Source organism: Odocoileus virginianus, chromosome 27 (assembly GCF_023699985.2).
Source record: "Odocoileus virginianus isolate 20LAN1187 ecotype Illinois chromosome 27, Ovbor_1.2, whole genome shotgun sequence".
Lineage (NCBI taxonomy): Eukaryota > Metazoa > Chordata > Mammalia > Artiodactyla > Cervidae > Odocoileus > Odocoileus virginianus.
This window is the reverse complement of record NC_069700.1, coordinates 38,339,850-38,360,796: the sequence shown is the minus strand read 5'-3', so window position 1 is coordinate 38,360,796 and position 20,947 is coordinate 38,339,850. Positions and strand designations below refer to the sequence as shown.

Genomic DNA, 20,947 nt, shown 5'->3' with positions numbered 1-20,947 from the left:
TTACTTTGTTGCTGCTGTGTGCCAGATAACACATCCCTAGTACAGTTAATATGTATAAGTTGTGTGTATGTGAAGTCACATCTAAATGGCCTCTTTTGAGGCTAGAATATGTTTTGTCATTTCTCGTGAAATTCACCTTTTAGAACTAAAGGCAAGTTTTAGCAGAATTGCTTCTCAAGACTAAGGGACCATCATTATCTCTTCTATTATCCACAGTGATAAGGGCATGATAGGCTCTCAAAATTTATTCATAATTGGTTTGTTAATAACTGGATGCTGTTTTGTATTGCTTATAGGCTAATATATTCTGCATGGCTGCATCAAATTCACTACTCTTTTTAAATGTCTTAATTACCTTTCTTTGACATCAAATGTCACCTCATTCCTGACACTGACATTGTTTTTCTCTTCTGAGTGTAGCAGTGGTTGATTCTTTATGCTCCAAGTATTTGTGACATTTATTAAAGGCTTCTTTTGGTTTCTTTTTGCCAGGATGATTTGAGGAACATGGGAAAGTAGGCCTAGGTAAGGCCTAACTAGGTGATTTTTTTCATGATTCAGTTCTTCTAGGTAAAGTTGTTAAAAACTTGAATGGTGCTGTTTCATCATGATTTTGCACAATACTGATAAATGGCCTCAGTAAGCACAAATAAAAATAAAACAACTCATATTTCTACCCAGGGTTTATTGTAATTTTAGTACCATAGGTTTCAATATTGTTGGTGATTTTTTTTATTACTCTGTCATCCTAAGTAATGTTTAAAACATGATTCCAAGTCTAAACTCTCAAATATTTGCCATCATTTCTGGATACAGAATTTGAACTGTTAAGAACTGGGATCTGGCTATATGTTGCTTATAGAGATTGGGAATTTTATGGAAAATCATTCTGAAAGTTAAAATGACATCTTTACCAGCATGTTTTGCATGGTTCATTTAAGAAATATTGATTGTTTTATATCATGTCTTGTCTTCTGATGCTGTGTGGAATATAAAAGTGAAAAAGTAGCCTAAAGAGTTTCCAGCAGACTGGGGAAGTAATTTGTATAGAAATAATGACTATGTGGTAAAAAATGCCAAGTGTTTAGGAGAAATACAGATAAATCCCATTAATTTTTAAAGTAAGACTATCTTAAATTTCTCTGGAGTTATTTGTAAAACCCTCATGGAGGTGTCAACAAAATGAAGTCATAAAAATGAGTAAAAATATGGAAACATAATCAGAAATAGTAGCCTTTTCGGTGAGAGCAGGAAATTTACAGAGAGCAAAGGCACAGTGAAGAGAAACCTCCAGAAATGTTTGGGTAACAGGGAGAAGTTTATATTTCCTGGAATAGGAGCTTTTAAGGCTGTGAATGGAAGAGAGGTAGAAGGTTGGATGCAGTTTCACAGATTGCTGAGCTTGAATTCGAAGTTTATTTGGTAGACAGCAACAGGCCATTAAAGGTTTTCAGAGTAGAAGAATATCCAATCAGACTCATGCTCAAGGAATATTGATCGTTTCAGCAGTCGATACCAGAGTACAAATGAGGGCGTGCCGTGAGACCAGAAGCAAGGCGGGCACTTGGAGACGTCTGTGGCCATCCCAAATAGGGCCCACGGGCCCTGCTCTGCCCACGCGAGCTGGGCCGGCCGTTCCTGCTCCAGGGAAAAAGCGCCGGTTAATGAGCGTGTTCTTAAAGGTGACCTTCAAGAGACTTAGTGACTGAAAATGACTCTATCTTTTTCTTCTTAATGACAAATGTGGGGAAAACAGGAATGAACATTATTTTGAATCTGTTGAACTTCATATGCCATGTGAATGTGTCAAGCAATCAGTTTATAATGTTCATAAGAAGACTGGAAGTTTGTTCCTGTGTGATAGTGAGAAAGAGACAGATGATGAGGGACTGGGCTGATACAGAGACTCCCTTTTCTGTTCCTATTGCAAACACATAAATATAACAACTTGTAAAACGTAAGGTGAAGTTCAGAAAAGAAAAGGAAGTCCTCAGATTTCATCAAAGAAAGTGCGGTAAGGATGCAGTTTGATATCACTAGCACATGGGGATATCTCTTGCAGCTATAAGCCTTAGTGACTTAGAAATGAGGTTTTAGAATCTATATGGGAAAAGATAGATGTTCTGCTAAGACTATGATTTGAAACAGTGTTTTTGGATTCTGGAAGCACTTCTGCCAAAGCAGAGTCACTTAAATCTGTGCCAGTATTATAGGTTGTGGATTTATGACATAGGAGTATTGTGGAAACCCAAATTGAGAAATAAAGGTAGACATTTGCTTGGGAACTGGTAAAGTCTGCAAGGCAAGGGAAAAAGGAAATTAGATCTCCTTTATAGGAACATTTAAATAACTCAGGACTTTCATGGAACTTCCACAGAAACTAGAGCACCATGAAAAGGCATTCACAGTAAAAATTACAGACCACATGAGGGAACAAATTACCCTAAGCAAAATAAACAGAAGAAAAAGAAAGAGAACTTTAGCAGAAAAGAAGGACATGGAATAACCCAAAAAGGAGATGGTAAATTAACCTTTACTGTATTTATAGAGGCAAAGGAAGAATATAATAAAATAACAAGTCTTCATGAAAAAAAGAATGAAGATTTGAGGAAAAGAAATGGAAGTGAAAAATATATGTGTTAAATAAAAACAGTAATTGCAGAACAGCAGACTAGATGTAGTTGAAGTGGAATTTACTGGTCTAGAAGTGGCCTAGAACTAGGATTTGAGGAAATTGCAATAATGAATAGAAAAATAATAGAAGTTTTGAAAGTGAAAAGAGAATGCCTAATAGAATTCTCAGAAGGAGAAAACAAGGAAACTAGATATGAGAGATGTTTGATGAAGTATTATAGTACCTTGAGGATTTTCTAGAAGAGTAAAAAGCATTAATGTTAATAATGAAGAAGTGTAACAAGTCCTGAAGGACTCATAGTCAAATGCACAATATTAACTGTAAGTAGATAATCCTATAGCAGTAGAGAAGAAGTGTGCTCAGTCACTTCAGTTGTGTCCAACTCTGTGCAACACTATGGACTGTAGCCTGCCAGGCTCCTCTGTCCATGGGATTCTCCAAGGCAAGAATACTGAAGTGGGTTGCCATGATTTACTATAAAGCAATTATCTTTAGAGGGAAATATTCTCATCAGCAAAAACTGAGGTCAGAGATACTGAAACAATATATTCAAAATGACCAAAAAAAAAGAAAAAAAAAACCCACAAAAACTGTCAGCTTAGAATTCCATACCTAACCAGACTATTGGACTAAAAGTTAACAAAACCATTTGTTGACAAAACAGTCTGAAAAATTCTACCCTTGCTGAAAAAGAAAGAAAAAAGAAATTGAGTTAGAAGGGAGGAATGAAAAAAAAAGAAACAGAGAGGTAGCCGGCTGAGGCTTCGGCAGAGCAGAAACCATTTGCAATAGGTCTGTAAAAACTGATACCAGCCATTTAAAGTGGATAAATGTAAGAAGTGCCATGAATTTAATCAGAGATAGATGCTGTAGGGTAGCACTCAGATTAGACATTATATGTCTGTGTAACTTACATCCCTTTTACATAAAGGCATCAATTGACCAATCCAGGTAAGGAAATATTGCCAGAGGTTGAGTGGTTTTCTTTTTGTTTTGTTTTGCTTAATTTAAATTTTATTTTTAATTGGAGGATAATTACTTTACAATATTGTCATGGTGTTTGCCATACATCGACATGAATTAACCACAGACATACTAAGCATGTCTTCTCCCTCTTAAATCCCCCTCCCACCTCCCTCCCTTTTCCACCCAAATAGATTGTCACAGAGCTCTGGCTTTGGGTTCCCTACATCATATAGTAAATTGCCAATGGTCATCTGTTTTATATATGGTAATGTATATGTTTCAATACTACTCTCTCAAGGCATCCCACCCTCTCCCGCCCCCACTGTGACAAAAGTCTATCCTTTAGGTCTGGGTTTTCCTTGCTATCCTGCAAGTAGGATTATCAGTACCATATTTCTAGATTCCATATATATGTGTTAATATATAATATTTGTCACTCTCTTTCTGACTTACTTCACACTGTATAATAGGCTCTAGGTTCATGACCTAACTAGAATGAACTCAAATGTGTTCCTTTCTATAACTGTGTAATATTCCACTGTGTGTATATATACCAATATGTCTTTATCCATTCATCTGTCAGTGGACATCTAAGGTTGCTTCCATGTCCTCAGTTCAGTTCAGTTACTCTGTCATGTCTGAATCTTGTGACTCCATGGACTGTGGCACGCCAGGCTTCCCTGTCTATCACCAACTCCTGGAGCTTGCTCAAATTCATGTCCATTGAGTCGGTGATACCATCCAACCATCTTATCCTCTTTCATCCCCTTCTGCTCCTGCCATCAATCTTTCCCAGCATCAGGGTCTTTTCCAATGAGTTAATTCTTCACATCAGGTTGCCAAAGTATTGGAGCTTCAGCTTCAGCATCAGTCCTTCCAATGAATATTCAGGACTGATATCCTTTAGGATGGACTGGTTGGATCTCCTTGCAGTCCAAGGGACTCTCAAGAATCTCCTCCAACACCACAGTTCAAAAGCATTAATTATTCAGTGCTCAGATTTCTTTATGGTCTAAGTCTCACAACCATACATGAAGTCTCACAACCATACATGACTACTGGAAAAAGCATACTTTTGACTAGATGGACCTTTATCAGCAAAGTAATATCTCTGCTTTTTAATATGCTGTCTAGGTTGGTCATAACTTTTCTTCAAAGGAACAAGTGTCTTTTAATTTCATTGCTGCAGTTATCCTCTACAGTGTTTTTGGAGCCCAAGAAAAAGAAAGTCTGTTACTGTTTCCACTGTTTCCACATTTATTTGTCATTAAATCATGGGACTGGATGCCATGATCTTAGTTTTTTGAATGTTGAGTTTTAAGCCAGCTTTTTCACTCTTCTCTTTCACTTTCATCAAGAAATTATCTAGCCGTTGTAAATAGTGCTGTAATGAAAATTGGGGTACATGTGTCTTTTTCACTTATGGTTTCTTGAGGATGTATGCCTAATAGTGGGATTGCTGGGTCATATGAGCTTCCCTGGTGGCTCAGCTGGTAAAGAATCCGTCTGCAATGCAGGAGACCTGGGTTCAATCCCTGGGTTGGGAAGAGCCCCTGGAGAAGGGAATGGCTACCCACTCCAGTATTCTGGCCTGGAAAATTCCATCACTGTATAATCTATGGAGTGGCAAAGAGCGGGACGTGACTGAGCAACTTTCACTTTCATGATACTTTTATTTCTAATATTTTAAGGAATCTCCATACTGTTCTCTATAGTGGCTGCATCAGTTTGCATTCCCATTAACAGTGCAAAAGAGTTCCCTTTTCTCCACACCCTCTCCAGCATTTATTGTTTGTAGACTTTTTTGTTTGTAGACATTCCTACCAGTGTAAGACATCTCATTGTAGTTTTGATTTGCATTTCTCTAACAATGAGCGATGTTGAACATCATTTCTTGTGTTTACTAACCATCTGTATGTCTTCTCTGGAGACACGTCTGTTTACGTACTGCTCACTTTTTGATTGGGTTGTTTGTTTTTCTGATATTGAGCTGCATGAACTACATGTTAAAAAAATATTTTTTATATTTTGGAGATTAATCCTTTGTCAGTTGTTTCGTTTGCTATTATTTTTTCCCATTCTGAGGGTTATCTTTGCTCCTTGCTATAGTTTCCTTCATTGTGAAAAAACTTTTGAGTTTAATTAGGTCTCATTTGTTTATTTTTATGTTTATTTCCATTACTCTAGGAGCGGGAGTCATAAAGGATCTTTTATGATTTATGTCCAAGGGTGTTCTGCCTAAGCTTTCCTCTAACAGTTTTATAGATTCTGGTCTTACATTTAGATCTTTAATTCAGTTTGAGTTTATTTTTGTGCATGGTGCTAGGAAGTGTTCTAACTCATTCTTTTACATGTAGCTGTCTAGTGTTCCCAGCACCACTTATTAAAGAGACTGTCTTTTCTTCATTGTGTATTTTGCCTCCTTAGTCAAAGATTGGTGTGTGGACTTACCTCCAGGCTTTCTATCTTGTTCTGTTGGTCTGTATTTCTGTCTTTGTGCCAGCACCATACTGTCTTGACAACTGCAGCTTTGTAGTATAGTCTGAAGTCAAGACAGTTGATTCCTCAAGCTCCGTTTTTCTTTCTCAAGTTTGCTCTTATTATTCAAGATCTTTTGTGTTTCCATACAAATCGTGAAATTTTTTGTTCTAGCTCTGCGAAAAATACCATTGGTAGTTTGATAGGGATTGCAATTGAATCTATAGATTGCTTTGGATAGTACAGTCGTTTTCACAATATTCATTCTTCTAATTCAAGATCATGGTATATCTCTCCATTTGTGTCATCTTTAATTTCTTTCATCAGTGTCTTACAGTTTTCTGCATGCAGGTCTTTTGTGTCTTTAGGTAAATTTTCTCTTAAGTATTTTGTTCTTTTTGTTGCAGTGGTAAATAGGATTGTTTCCTTAATTTTTCTTTCTGATTTTTTATTGTTACTATACAGGCATTCAAGGAATTTCTGTGTATTAATTTTGTATCCTGAGACTTTAGTATATTCACTGATTAGTGCTAATAATTTTCTGGTGGCATATTTCTGGTTTTCTATGTAAAGAATCATGCCATCTGCAATCAGTGAGGGCATTACTTCTTTTCTAATCTGAATTCCTTTTATTTCCTTTTCTTCTGTAATTGCTGTGGCTAGGACTTTCAAAATTATGTTGAAAAATAGTAGTGAGAGCAGGCACCCTTGTCTTGTTTCTGATTTTAGAGGAAATGCTTTCAGTTTTTCACCATTGAGAATAATATTTTCTATAGATTTGTTGTATATGGCCTTTATTAGGTTCAAGTATGTTCCTTCTGAGGAGGACATGGCAACCCACTCCAGTATTCTTGCCTGGAGAATCCCTATGGACAGAGGAGTCTGGTGGGCTACTGTCCGCGAGGTAGCAGAGAATTGGAAGTGACTGAGCATTTAAGCACAGCACAGTAGATTCCTTCTATGCCTGTTTTCTGGAGACTTTTTAAAAACTATAAATCAGTATTGAATTTTGTCAAAAACTTTCTCTGAATCTATTGAAATGATCATATGGCTTTTATCTTTCAATTTGTTAATATGGTGTATCACATTGATTGATTTGCATATATGTTGAAGAATCCTTGCATTCCAGGGATAAATCTCACTTGATCATGATATATGATCTTTTTAATATGTTTTCAGATTCTGTTTCCTAGAATTTTCTTGAGAATTTTCGCACATATTCATCAGTGATATTGGCCTGTAGTTTTCTTTTTTTGTGGCATCTCTGGGTTTGGAATCAGGTGATGGTGGCCTCATAGAATGAGTTTGGTTGCTTTCCTTCCTCTGCAGTTTTCTGGAGAGTTTGAGCAGGATAGATACTAGCTCTTCTCTAAACTTTTGGTAGAAATCATCTGTGGATTTGTCTGTGGAGTCACTTGGCTGTGGATTTTTGTTTGTTGGAAGATTTTTTATTACAGTTTTGATTTTAGTGTTTGTGATTGGTCTGTCCATATTTTATCTTTCTTCCTGGTTCAGTTTGGATAGGTATACTTCTATAAGAATTTGTCCATTTCTTCCAGGTTATCCATTTTATTTGTATATAGTTGCTCATAGTAATCTCTTATGACCCTTTTTATTTCTGCGTTGTCTGTTGCAATTTTTCCATTTTAATTGCTGATTTTATTGATTTCAGTCTTTTCCCTTTTTTCTCTTGATGAATCTGGCTAATGGTTTATCAATTCTGTTTATCTTCTCAAAGAACCAACTTTTATTTTTATTGGTCTTTGCTCAAGTCTCCTTCATTTCTTTTTCATTGATTTCTTCTCTAATCTTTATGATTTCCTTTCTTCTACTAACTTTAGGGGGTTTTGTCCTTTTTCTAGTTGTTTTAGGTGTAAGGTTAGATTATTTATTTGATGCCTCTCTTGTTTCTTCATGTAGACTTGTATTGCTATAAACTTCCCTCTTAGCATGACTTTTACTGCATCCCATAGGTTTTAAGTTGTTGTGTTTCATTGTCATTTGATTCTAGATATATTTTGATTTCCTTTTTGATTTCTTTAGTGATCTGTTCACTATTCAGAAGATAATTCTTTAACATGTGAATTCAGAAACACATTTCCATGTGTTTGTGCTTTTTATAGTTTTTATTTTCCTGTAGTTGATATTTAATATTATAGTGTTGCTATCAGAAAAGATACTTGAAATGATTTCCGTTTTCTTAAATTTACCACGGCTTGATTTATGGCCCAAGACGTGATCTTTTCTGGAGAGTGTTCCAGGTACACTTGAGAAAAAAGTAAAATCTATTGTTTTTGGATGAAATGCCCTGTAGATATCAATTAGGGCAAATGTATTGCTTAAAGCTTGTGTTTCCCTATTAATTTTCTGTCTATATGATCTGTCCATTGGTGTGAATGGGGTATTAATGTCCCCCACTATTACTGTGCATTTGCCTTATATTTTGAAGTGCTCTTGTGTTGGGTGCATATATATACTTATAATTGTTACCTCTTCTTCTTGGTTTGATCCCTTGATCATTATATACTGGCCTTGCTTGTCTCTTGTAATGGTCTTTATTTTAAAGTCTATTTTATCTGAAATTAGTATTGCTACTCTTATTTTCTTTTGATTTCTGTTTTCATGGACTCTCCAGGCTTCTTGGATTTGAGTGGCTATTTCCTTTCCCTTGTTAGGGAAGTTTTCGACTATAACCTCCTTAAGTATTTTCCCATGCCGTTTCCTTTTATCTTCTTCTTCTGGGCCCCTATGGTTTGAATGTTGGGGCACTTAATGTTGTCCCAGAGGTTTCTGAGACTATCCTCATTACTTTTTATTCTTTTTTTTTTTTTGGTTCTGCTTCAGTTATTTGCAGCATTCTATCTTCCAGCTCACTTCTCTGTTATTCTGCCTCAGGTACTCGATGGTTGGTTCCCCTAAGTGTATTTTCAATCTCAGTTATTGCATTGTTCACTGTTGATTGTTTATTCTTTAGTTTTTCCAGGTCCTGGTTAAACTTTCCTCAAATCATCTCGATCTGTGCCTTTAGTCTACTTATCTGTGTCTCCATTTAATTTCCAAGATTTTGGATCATCTTTACTATTATTTCTTGGAGCCCCTTTTTTTGGGGGGGAGTGGGCAAGAATACCAGAGTGGGTTGCCATTCCTTTCTCCAGGAGATCTTCCCAACCCAGGGATCGAACCCGGGTCTCCTGCACTGTAGGCAGACGCATTACCGTCTGAGCCACCAGGTAAGTCAAATGGCAACCCACTCCAGTGTTCTTGCCTGGAGAATCCCATGGACAGAGGAGCCTGGTGGGCTACAGTCCATGGGGTCACAAAAGGCTGGACATGACTGAATGACTTCACTTACTATTATTACCTTGGATCCTTTTTCAGGTAGACTGCCTATTTCCTCTTCATTTGTTTGGTCTTGCAGGATTTTACTGCCTTCCTTCATCTGCTGCATATTTCTCTCTCTTTTCATTTTGCTTAATTTACCATGTTTGGGGTCTCCTTTCTGTGAGCTGGAAAGTCATAATTCCTCTTAGTTGTGGAGACTGTACCCCAACTGGTGGGGTTGGATCAGTGCTTTGTGAAGGTTTCCTGGTTGGGGGAACTTGTGCCTGTGTCCCACGGATGGAGCTGGATCTTGTCTCTCTGGAGGGCAGCACTGTGTCCAGTAGTGTGTTTTGGAGTGTCTATGGTTTGCTATGGCTCTGGGCATTCTGTTTGCTAATGTGCAGAGTTTGAAAAGGGCTTGGTCTTAGTGTTGACTGGAAGCCTTTGGGAGGGCTCTCACCTATTAAAGTTCCATAGGGTTGGAAGTTCTCTGGTGGTCCAAAGTCCTGGAGTCAAGTTTCCTGCCTCTGGGTTTCTGGCCCATCAACCAACAGCAACATCAAGGCATCACGGGCCACACAGCACAGAAGACAAGCACCTTGGATTAATGGTGAAACAACTTTTAATAGGTAAAAATATCCAAAGAGCTTCACATACTGATATTGAGAAAAGAAGAAGGGTAAGGAGAAAAGGGGGAAAGAAGGATAAATGGAGGGTTCTAAAGTGAAGAGAGGAATCTAGCCAATAAGTAAACCCCTAAGAGAAAATGGGTACTATATATTAGACTCTCAAAGCTACAGGATTAAAAACAATAGATCAAAAATCAAATGTCAGAAACATGGAAAATATTACTCTCAAAAATACAACATCAAAACATCACAACAAAAATAAAATGCATGCAATTTATTTAAAAATAAGTTTTTTTTTAAAAAAGAAAAGTATGTTATAAAAAATACAAATTAAAGGAGTAATAAAGAACCATATTAAGACAATATGAGAAAACTAAAGAAAAGAGGTGAGGGATAGAGTGGAAGTGAGAGGAATGTCCAAGTGTTTCCCCTTCTACCTGCTCCAGTTGAGTTGCCCACTCAGAACGTCCTCCAGCATATCTAGGAAGGCCTCTGGACCTGTTGCAGGCAGTGCAGAGTCAGCTCAGACTCAGATCGTCCCTTGCTCCCGCTTGCACTCGCTGTCAAATTCTACAGTTGCTCCTAAAGCGCACAGTCCCAGGCTAATTGCAGGAGTGTAAACTCCTGGACCTACCACGTCCAGGGTGGTTTCCCCTTCTTTCACTTGCTCATGCAGCACCTGGTGTGCCACCTTGGCTTGGGGCCCACCCTGTTTGTAAGTCTCTCTCCAGATACAAGTAGGTGGGTGGAGCTGCTTACTAGGGCTCGCTTGCTCAGTTGTGCTGAGACGACCGAGGGTTACCACAAACGCCACTGGGGTGTGTGGGGAGTGCTTCCGTGGCGTTGGCCTGTGGGAGGCCGCCACAGTCCGAGGCGGGTCGTGCACTGCCCCAGGGGAGTTGGTCCCTGGTTGTGACAACCTTGGCAGAGCTGAGCCGCTCGGGCTTCCGGGAAGACGTGAGGAGAGACCCACAGCCACTCACAGCTCATGGTCTTTGGGGTGGAGACCATAGCGGCCCCCTGCCTTCTGCCTCTGGCTCACGAGCCGTCTTCTGTGCCTCTGGGGCTGTCGGCCTCCGCCACTTTCCTCCACTCCAGCGTTCACCAGGACGGGGTTCTTTGTCCCGTGAGAGTGTTTTACTGTTAGAACGTGGTGTCACAGCCTTCCCGTGGGAATGACCTTTTGCTTCTCTGACAGTTCCACAATTTTCCCTCATCTGCCTCTGTGGTGCCATGTTAGCCCCCTCAGAGTATCTTCACAGTCAACCCCGGTCCTCTTCTGAGGACTGGCCCTCCAGGTCGGAGCCTCTGCACCCAGCTGCCCCTCACTGTGGGCGAATGCGAGCCTGTGAGCTGCTTCTCAGCTGAGAAGTCCTGTTTGGCGCAATCTCTGTGGTGAATTTTTGCCTTCGGAGCACCTTTCTTGCTGCGCTCCGCTTTGAGGTTGCACATCTCCCCACTGCCCCAGTGTGTGAGGGGATTCCCTGGTGTGCGGAAACTTTTCCTCCATGGAAGCCTGGGGTCCTCTGCCAGCATTCACAAGATGTTTTGCGGGAATTGTTCCACAGGCTGACGAGATTTTTTGATACATTTGTGAGGGAGAAGGTGGTTTCCCCATCCTATTCCTCTGCCGTCTTGAAGGCCTCCTTGAGTGGTTTTCAATTTTGGCGGTGTGGTAATTTTTTATTTTAATATATTGATAAATTCTATACCCCAAGTTTCTGATTTAAGTGGTTTGGCTTGTCCTACCCATTAGTGTCTTTTGCTTTTAGCTCTCTAAGATGATTCTGTATAGCCAAGATTGAGAATTACTATAGTAGACTGTCTGAGAAGAGCAGAAGTCTAGAAACTAACTTCTGCCACCAAAGCAGATATGGCAGCCTCTTTTCATGGACAGAGGCCTCTTCGCATTTGTGAAAATGCCTCACTTTTTACCAGTGATTGGCAAGCTTTTTCTATTAAGAGCCAGATAGTAATATTTTAGATTTCGAAAGTCAGATGATCTTTGATGCAGCTACTGTTCTGTTATTATAATGCAAAATGGCCACGGAATATAGGTGAGCAGATGTGCATAGCTTTGCTCCAATAAAATATTTATTTGGAAAAGAGTGATGAGCAGGATTTGGCCTCTGGACCTTCCCTTCCAACCTCTGCTTTAGAAAGTTAAAGTGCAGTTAATGAACACAGTTGAGAGTCATTGCATTCACTTTGCAGAACGTAGACCCATGTGTGAATAGGTTAAAAAAGAGGTGGAGAAGAATGTGTGAAGATAACATGCAATGGAGGATGAGGATCAGGTCAACCACAGGCCAGGGCAGGGCTGGTGGGGAAACTCGAGTGAGTGAAAATGTATCCTGAGAGAGTTAGGGGCATGGCACAAAAGGGCAACGATGGCCAGGCTTTGCCATGTGAGTTAAGAGAACACAGGAGAGGTGTGCATGTTCTATATTGTGTTACATTTGTTGCTTTTTGCTTGCTTTGGTTTTTGCCTTTAGTGGGATGGCATGTAATTAGAGAGCTTAGATTTCATTTTTAATCGTATAGATATTTTGGGTTCAGAATAAATGTACTTCTATTTTCAACATGTTATCATCGTTGTAGCTGAATTGAAAATATGTGGCCTTTTACCTCCCTTGCATCTTCTTCAGGGCTGTGTTCACATAAGAATGTTTTCTTTTCCACATATCTTCATTAAATTTGTAAAGATCACTCAAGCATTAAGTTTAAATTATGGTGATTGAAAGATCAGAGAGATGGGTTTCCTGTCCAGGATAGCTTCCAAAGTTTACTCAAATTTATCCTCTTTTCTCCTCCTCTGTCCTCATAATTGCTTGTGTGGCTATAGAACTGCTTAGTTATTTCAATTCTAAATATTCACGCTTTGATACTTTTGAAATTCAGTTACCTCTTTGGGATCACTGGATGTATACTGAATTATTGAATCTATGTTTCATGTTTTTACTCCAAAACCTGTTGTGAAGTTTGTAGCTTATCTTCCAGTTGACAGCATCTTTTTTCTTTTTTCTTTTTTTTTCATTTATTTTTATTAGTTGGAGGCTAATTACTTTATAATATTGTAGTGGGTTTTGCCATACATTGACATGAATCAGCCATGGATTTACATGTGTTCCCCATCCCGATCGCCCCTCCCACCTCCCACCCCATCCCGTCCCTCTGGGTCTTCCCAGTGCACCAGCCCTGAGCACTGGTTGTCTCATGCATCCAACCTGGGCTGGTGATCTGTTTCACCCTTGATGCCCATGCCCATCAGCAGACGAATGGATAAGGAAGCTATGGTACATATACACAATGGAATATTACTCATCCATTAAAAAGAATTCATTTGAATCAGTTCTAATGAGATGGATGAAACTGGAGCCCATTATACAGAGTGAAGTAAGCCAGAAAGACAAAGACCAATATAGTATACTAATGCATGTATATGGAATTTAAAAAGATGGTAATGATAACCCTATATGCAAAACAGAAAAAGAGACACAGATGTACAGAAAAGACTTTGGGACTCTGTGGGAGAAGGATGTTCTGAGAGAATAGCATTGAGACAGCATCTTTTTTAAAAAATATTCAAGTATAGTTGGCTTAAAATGTGTTAATTTCTGCTATACAGCAAAGTGATCCAGTTATACATACATATATATATACACACACACATATATACACACACACACATATATATACACACACATGTATACACACACACACATATACACACACACCCATATATATACACACATACTATATATATATATACACACACACATATAAACACACACACACATATACACACATATATATATACACACACATATATATACACACACACATTTATATATATATACACACACACATATGTACACACATATATACATACACACATACACACATATACACACACATACACACACACACATATATATATACACACACATATCAAGGAAACGTGGGATCATCTTTGCTCATGTTTTTGCCTCCACCCTTCCTGTGGTACCCACTTCCAGAGTTTTTGATGAGTTGCATTTTTGAAAACAAATTGGATCTTGTCATATAAGTGTTTCAGAATAATTTTGAGTGATCTTAAAGTTTCAACCCCATGGCAGAGCATTCAAGACCTTGCTATCTAAAGCCTTTCGTATTCAGCCCCAGAGAACTGGGTCTCCAGTCTCCTTCCCCACCACCACTCGCCTTGTGTGAACTGCTTAATTCCTGATGACCAGGCATATGGTGCATTGTATTCATAGTGTTGTAACGTGTCTGAGAAATCTTTAATAAAACAGGACTGGTGTTGAGTTGAAAATAGCTAAAAAGAGACTTTTCTTAAAGTTTCATACTTTCAGATGGAAGTGTATCATTCTTACAGGAAAGGCTTGACTTTTTATATTAAATGGTTGAAGAAGTTTATGGAATATCTTTATTTGGAGCCATTTAAACACAGACTAGACAGTTTTTGATTGTCTTGGGGATGATTTAGGTAGACCCATGAGAGATAGGCAAGGTGAAGTTTGAGGTTGTGGTCAGTTCTAGGAGTTTTGGGGTGATTAATGACTGTATCTTGGTGAGGTCAAAACATCCATACAGAAATGAAGAGAAAAGTTCAGTTAGTCATCTACTTGCTGCCTATATGATTCCAAAGACCTGGACATTTAACAGATGAATGTATGTACTAATTTAAATAAAACAATACATCTCAGGCCTCCCTTAGTGGTTCAGTGGTTAAGACTCCATGTTTCCACTGCAAGGGACACAGGTTGAATCCCTGGTCAGTGAATTAAGATCCCACATGCCACATGCAACAACCAAAAATTTTTTTTAAAAAAACAACAAAAATAAAGATACATCTCTCTGGTATTTTCTGCTTTTGTTTATTACTATAGTGTAGGCAACCCCAGCAGATAAATACTTATTCCCATATACCATCAAATAACATATATCAAATTATAATTAGAAAAAATTTTAAATTAAAAATATGAGTAAATTGAAAATGTTTCCAGTTGTTTTTGTTTGATCTGAGAATAAGATACTAATGAAAGAAGAGAGTAAAATAAATTTTTTTGATGAACGTTTGTCTATTCTTTTCATTTTTATACAATGGAAATTAGGAAGTGGCTTATCTACAGACACATATTTATATGGCTCTGTATTTTAAACTTAGGTATGTATCCTGTGCCCTGGGCTGTCCATATGAAGGAAACATCACACTTCAGAAAGTGACAGAAGTAAGATATACGTCTGGTTTTCTGGTTCATGGTAAAATGATGTCTATTTTTTAAAATGGGCTCTTTTTCCTACTGTTTATTACATCTGCACCACAAGGCCAAAAGAATCATGGACCGGGAGACATATCTGATCACTGAGCTAATAGTTTTATTTTAATGCTAAAGACCTAGATAGTGGCTATCACTGTCCAGAGTTAGCATCTGAGTCTTATCATTTGGATGTTCAAAGATGGAGGGGATAAAAAACATCTGTTTTGTTTTTATGTGAATAGAACATAGTGAGTAGCCTGTCTGCCTTCTTTTGGAATGTCAGGGCCATTTTTGCACATGTCCTTACACTTTGCCTTGGTTGCTCAGGTGTCCCTCCGCTGTCTCCTGCCTGTTTTGACATTTGTATGAGTCCACACTGCTTCCCTGTTTTTATTCTTTTTAGATCCCATAGCTCTTTCTGCTGAGATTCAAGTTGCCATTATTCCAGAGGCAGAGGCAGATATACTATAAAATAATGAAGCTTAATTAAAAAAAATTATTGATGTACAGTTGATTTGCCATGTTGTGTTAATTACTGCTGTACAGAAAACTTATTCAGTTAAACATATACTTATATATTCCTTTTCATATTCTTTTCCATTATGGTTTATCATAAGATACTGAATATACTTCCCTGTGCTATATAGTAGGACCTAGTTGTTTATTCATCCTATATATTTAATAGTTTGCATCTTCATACAACTTAAATTTTGCAGTCCTTTGCTTGCATGAGACCCTTCCAAGGGTCTGTTATTAATTTGTATTCACAGTTATATATCCTTTTCTTAAAAAATGTTTCCAAAATAATATGACATCAGACTCCACAAAACCCAATTCTGACTGCCTATACCCCTACCCCTTGCTCTTCTGCCTTCTGCCCCATGCTGCCTCTGGACAGACCTCCCACAGCCTCAGGCTCTTCATTCCTGCTCCACAATGCCTGGGGTGCTGCCAAAGAGAATCACGGAACAGAGAGATCAGAAGCATTAGGAACTCATGACCGGTGACCTTGCCTGGGTCTTCTGTTCCACCCCAGGGTGGGGCCAGCTCCTGGTCTCACTTTCTGAAATGACTCTTGCAAACTATGTCCCCTCCACTGAATCCTCCCCTTCTCTCACTCCCCTGCATATCAACTGCAGAGCTCTTCCTGTTGACACTTGAGCATGCACAAGCCTCTTCCCTCTGAAAACTTCTTGCTTCAGTCAGCATCCTTGGCTGGCTAGTTATCGACAATCCTCTCCATCCCACCACAGCTACATTTCAAAGGGCTGTCTGCATCAGTGGTGCCCTATCTGTGTGGCATCAACTCTACATCACGCCCCTAATGATGTCTAGACCCTTGGTGTCCATGGATTTGTTCTCTATGTCTGTGTCTGTATTTCTACTTTGCAAATAGGTTCATCGTATCATTTTTCTGGTTCAACATATATAGCACAGGGAACTCTTCTCAGTGTTCTGTGGTGAACTAAATGGGAAGAAAATACCAAAAAGAGGGGATATATATATAAATATAGCTGATTCATTTTGTTGTACGGCAGAAACTAACACAATATTGTAAAGCAATAATTTTTTTTTAAATACGTGCTAGATCCTATTCAGTCCTTCTCTTGATTCTCAGCATAATTTGGGGCTGATGACATTCCTTCCTTCCTGCCATTCTTGTAACCCTGGGATTCCCCTGACTCCACGCGTAGAATGTTCCTTTAATCAATTGGGTGGCAGCTTCACTTTTCTTTACATGGCCATTAAGAAATTCCACCATTTAATAGTCTTTTGATATAATTAATGACTATCTACATGAGGCAAAAAAAACCCCGATGGAATCAAAGAGAGAAATTCAGTCACCTACATGCTTTCTATATGATTCCAAAGACCTGGATATTTAACATCTGAATGGATATACTTAAATAAAAGAGAAGAAAGAGGAGGATCAGCATTATGCTTCTTTTTATCCAAGTTTCCATCCAGTAACAGTCATTGCCAAATTCAGACTTAAACTGAAGAAAGTAGGGATAACCACTAGACCATTCAGGTATGACCTAAATCAAATCCCTTATGACTATACAGTGGAAGTGAGAAATAGATTTAAGGGACTAGATCTGATAGACAGAAAGCCTGATGAACTATGGATGGAGGTTCGTGACATTGTACAGGAGACAAGGATCAAGCCATCCCCATGGAAAAGAAATGCAAAAAGGCAAAATGGTTGTCTGAGGAGGCCTTACAAATAGCTGTAAAAAGAAGAGAAGCAAAAAGCAAAGGAGAAAAGGAATTCCCATTTGAATGAAGAGTTCCAAAGAATAGCCAGGAGAGATAAGAAAGCCTTCCTCAGCAATCAGTGCAAAGAAATAGAGGAAAACAACAGAATAGGAAAGACTAGAGATCTTTTCAAGAAAATTAGAGATACCAAGGGAACATTTCATGCAAAAATGGGCTCAATAAAGGACAGAAATGGTAGAGACCTAACAGAAGCAGAAGATATTAAGAAAAGGTGGCAAGAGTACACAGAAGAACTGTACAAAAAAGATCTTCATGACCCAGATAGTCATGATAGTGTGATCACTCACCTAGAGCCAGACATCCTGGAATGTGAAGTCAAGTGGGCCTTAGAAAGCATCACTATGAACAAAGCTAGTGGAGGTGATGGAATTCCAGTTGAGCTATTTCAAATCCTGAAAGATGATGCTGTGAAAGTGCTGCACTCAATATGTCAGCAAATTTAGAAAACTCAGCAGTGGCCACAGGACTGGAAAAGGTCAGTTTTCATTCCAATCCCTAAGAATGGCAATCCCAAAGAATGTTCAAACTTCCACACAATTGCACTCATCTCACACGCTAGTAAAGGAATGCTCACAATTCTCCAAGCCAGCCTTCAGCAATATGTGAACCAAGATGTTCACATATTGAACCAGATGTTCAAGCTGGTTTTAGAAAAGGTAGAGGAACCAGAGATCAAATTGCCAATATCTGCTGAATGATTGAAAAAGCAAGAGAGTTCCAGAAAAACATCTATTTCTGCTTTATTGACTACGCCAAAGCCTTCAACTGTGTGGATCACAATAAACTGGAAAATTCTGAAAGTGATGGGAATACCAGACCACCTGACCTGCCTCTTGAGAAACTTGTATGCAGGTCAGGAAGCAACAGTTAGAACTGGACATGGACCAACAGACTGGTTCCAAATAGGAAAAGGAGTACGTCAAGGCTGTATATTGTCACCCTGTTTATTTAACTTATATGCAGAGTACATCATGAGAAATGCTGGGCTGGAAGAAGCACAAGCTGGAATCAAGATTGCTGGGAGAAATATCAGTAACCTCAGATAGGCAGATGACACCACCCTTATGGCAGAAAGTGAAGAGGAACTAAAAAGCCTCTTGATGAAAGTGAAAGAGGAGAGTGAAAAAGTTGACTTAACGCTTAACATTTAGAAAACTAAGATCATGGCATCTGGTCCCATCACCTCATGGGAAATAGATGGGGAAACAGTAGAAACAGTGTCAGACTTTATTTTTTGGGGCTCCAAAATCACTGCAGATGGTGACTGCAGCCATGAAATTAAAAGACGCTTACTCCTTGGAAGGAAAGTTATGACCAACCTGTATAGCACATTAAAAAGCAGAGACATTACTTTGCAACAAAGGTCCATCTGATCAAGTCTATGGTTTTTCCAGTGGTCATGTATGGATGTGAGAGTTGGTCTGTGAAGAAAGCTGAGAGCCGAAAAATTGATGCTTTTGAACTATGATGTTGGAGAAGACTCTTGAGAGTCCCTTGGACTGCAAGGAGATCCAACCAGTCCATCCTAAAGGAGATCAGTCCTGGGTGTTCATTGGAAAGACTGATGCTGATGCTGAAAATCCAATACTTTGGCCACCTGATGTGAAGAGCTGACTCATTGGAAAAGACCGTGATGCTGGGAGGGATTGGGGGCAGGAGGAGAAGGGGACGACAGAGGATGAGATGAGTTTGAGTAAACTCCGGGAGTTTGTGATGGACAGGGAGGCCTGGCGTGCTGCGATTCATGGCGTCGCAAAGAGTCGGAAACGACTGAGCGACTGAACTGAACTGAACTGAACCTGGACTAGGTAGCCCTTCTGGGTGCCTTCCACCTGTTTTGGATGTTGATTGATGCTGCCTTTCTGAAACATCAATCCAAGTTTATCATTCCACATTCAGTTAAGGTTTTCTACTGCTCTTATGATAGAATCCTCAACCCAAATCCTAAACCCAGTTGGTCTGCAAGACTGTGTGTTCTTTGAATGCTCTGCCCTGGGCCTTCTTCCCCAGCTTTATGGAGCCCTGTTGCCCCTTAGTTTTTACTTTCTTGTTGCAACTGTCCTTTGCATTTGACCTTTTTTTTTTTTTTTTTTTTTCACCTTGCTTCCTGGCATGTGGGATCTTGGTTCCCTGACCAAGGATTGAACCTGCATCCCCTACAGTGGAAGCACAGAGCCTAGTCACTGGACCAACAGGGAATTCCCTTGACTTTCCTTCCTACTTGGAATGCCCTTCATATTTGATATTTTAGTTGCCTCAAATTCCACCTGAATATTCTCACATCTTTCCTTTGCCACCTCTCCAACAAGTTGATGCTGCCTTTATCTCAAGCTGCACTGAGGCCCTTCCTGTTTGACAGATCTAGGTCAATATCCTTTGCTCCATGCTTTACAATCTTGTTTCTTTGTTCTAAAATTATTATTTTAGCTGTGTTTACACATTCCCGAGTGGAATTGATTAGGGTCTGTCCTCACTTGGCTCCAGACTCCATAATACCATGAGCCTGGACATCTGCATCCCTGTCATATCCCACCATTCAGGGCAGCATCTGGAGTAAAATAGGCACTGAAGACACACATAGGCATGAGTTTGCGGGTGACCAGGTGTCTGATTTTGCACAAAGTGATTTTTATATATTCTCATTTCATTTTCACAACCAAACATTTCAACACTGACTTCACGTTATTATTATGATTTCAAAAAGTTAAGTAGTAAGGCTTAGAAACTGTCCTATATAAAGATGTTTTATTGTTTGTATTTTACAGAACAGAGACTGGGGCTTCAAAATATTCATCTTCTGCCCAGCATCACATGAGGAGCATAGATGAGATTTAAATCTAGGCCTGTGTGCTTGCACAAGCAGAGTCTTTGTCAACATACCATGCTGTCTTAAATCAAATTCATATTGCTCTTTGGTAGTAATATTATTATTTGACTTGAAGGGAACTTGAAATTTACTAGGTTTAAGATCATCTGTTTATGAGCTAGAAATTTTAAGACAAAGATATTAAGTGTCTGTATCAATTACAAAGTTACTTGATTGATATCTCTTGACCACTAGTCTAATGGCTTGAGGAATACTATTAATAGTTTCAAAGTAAATTTCTGATACTTTTGTTAGATTAAAGGGCTGAGAAAATAAGCCTCCCATAATTGAAATTATAACGTATAATTTTATCATTGAACTTGCAGTTACACAGATAGATATGGTTCTAAGGCAAACTTGAATGTTAGAAACAGATAATTGCAGGAATATCAATGGACATGAGTTTGAGCAAACTCTGGGAGACAGTCAGTGAAGGACAGGAAGCCTGGTGTCCTGCAGTTCCTGGGATCTCAAAGAGTCAAACACAACTTAGTGACTGAGCAACAAC

General features: G+C 38.9%; 1 protein-coding gene across 4 annotated transcripts in view; it reads left to right on the top strand.

The window, feature by feature from the left end:
* Window positions 1-20,947, top strand: part of HMGCLL1 (3-hydroxy-3-methylglutaryl-CoA lyase like 1) — a 183,032-nt gene that overhangs the window by 93,053 nt on the left and 69,032 nt on the right. For all 4 annotated transcript variants that reach the window (XM_020878263.2, XM_020878262.2, XM_070456698.1 and 1 more), the window contains one exon: window positions 15,200-15,263. In XM_020878263.2, coding sequence (XP_020733922.1) covers window positions 15,200-15,263 — 64 coding nt within the window. The remainder of the gene's footprint in view (window positions 1-15,199; window positions 15,264-20,947) is intronic.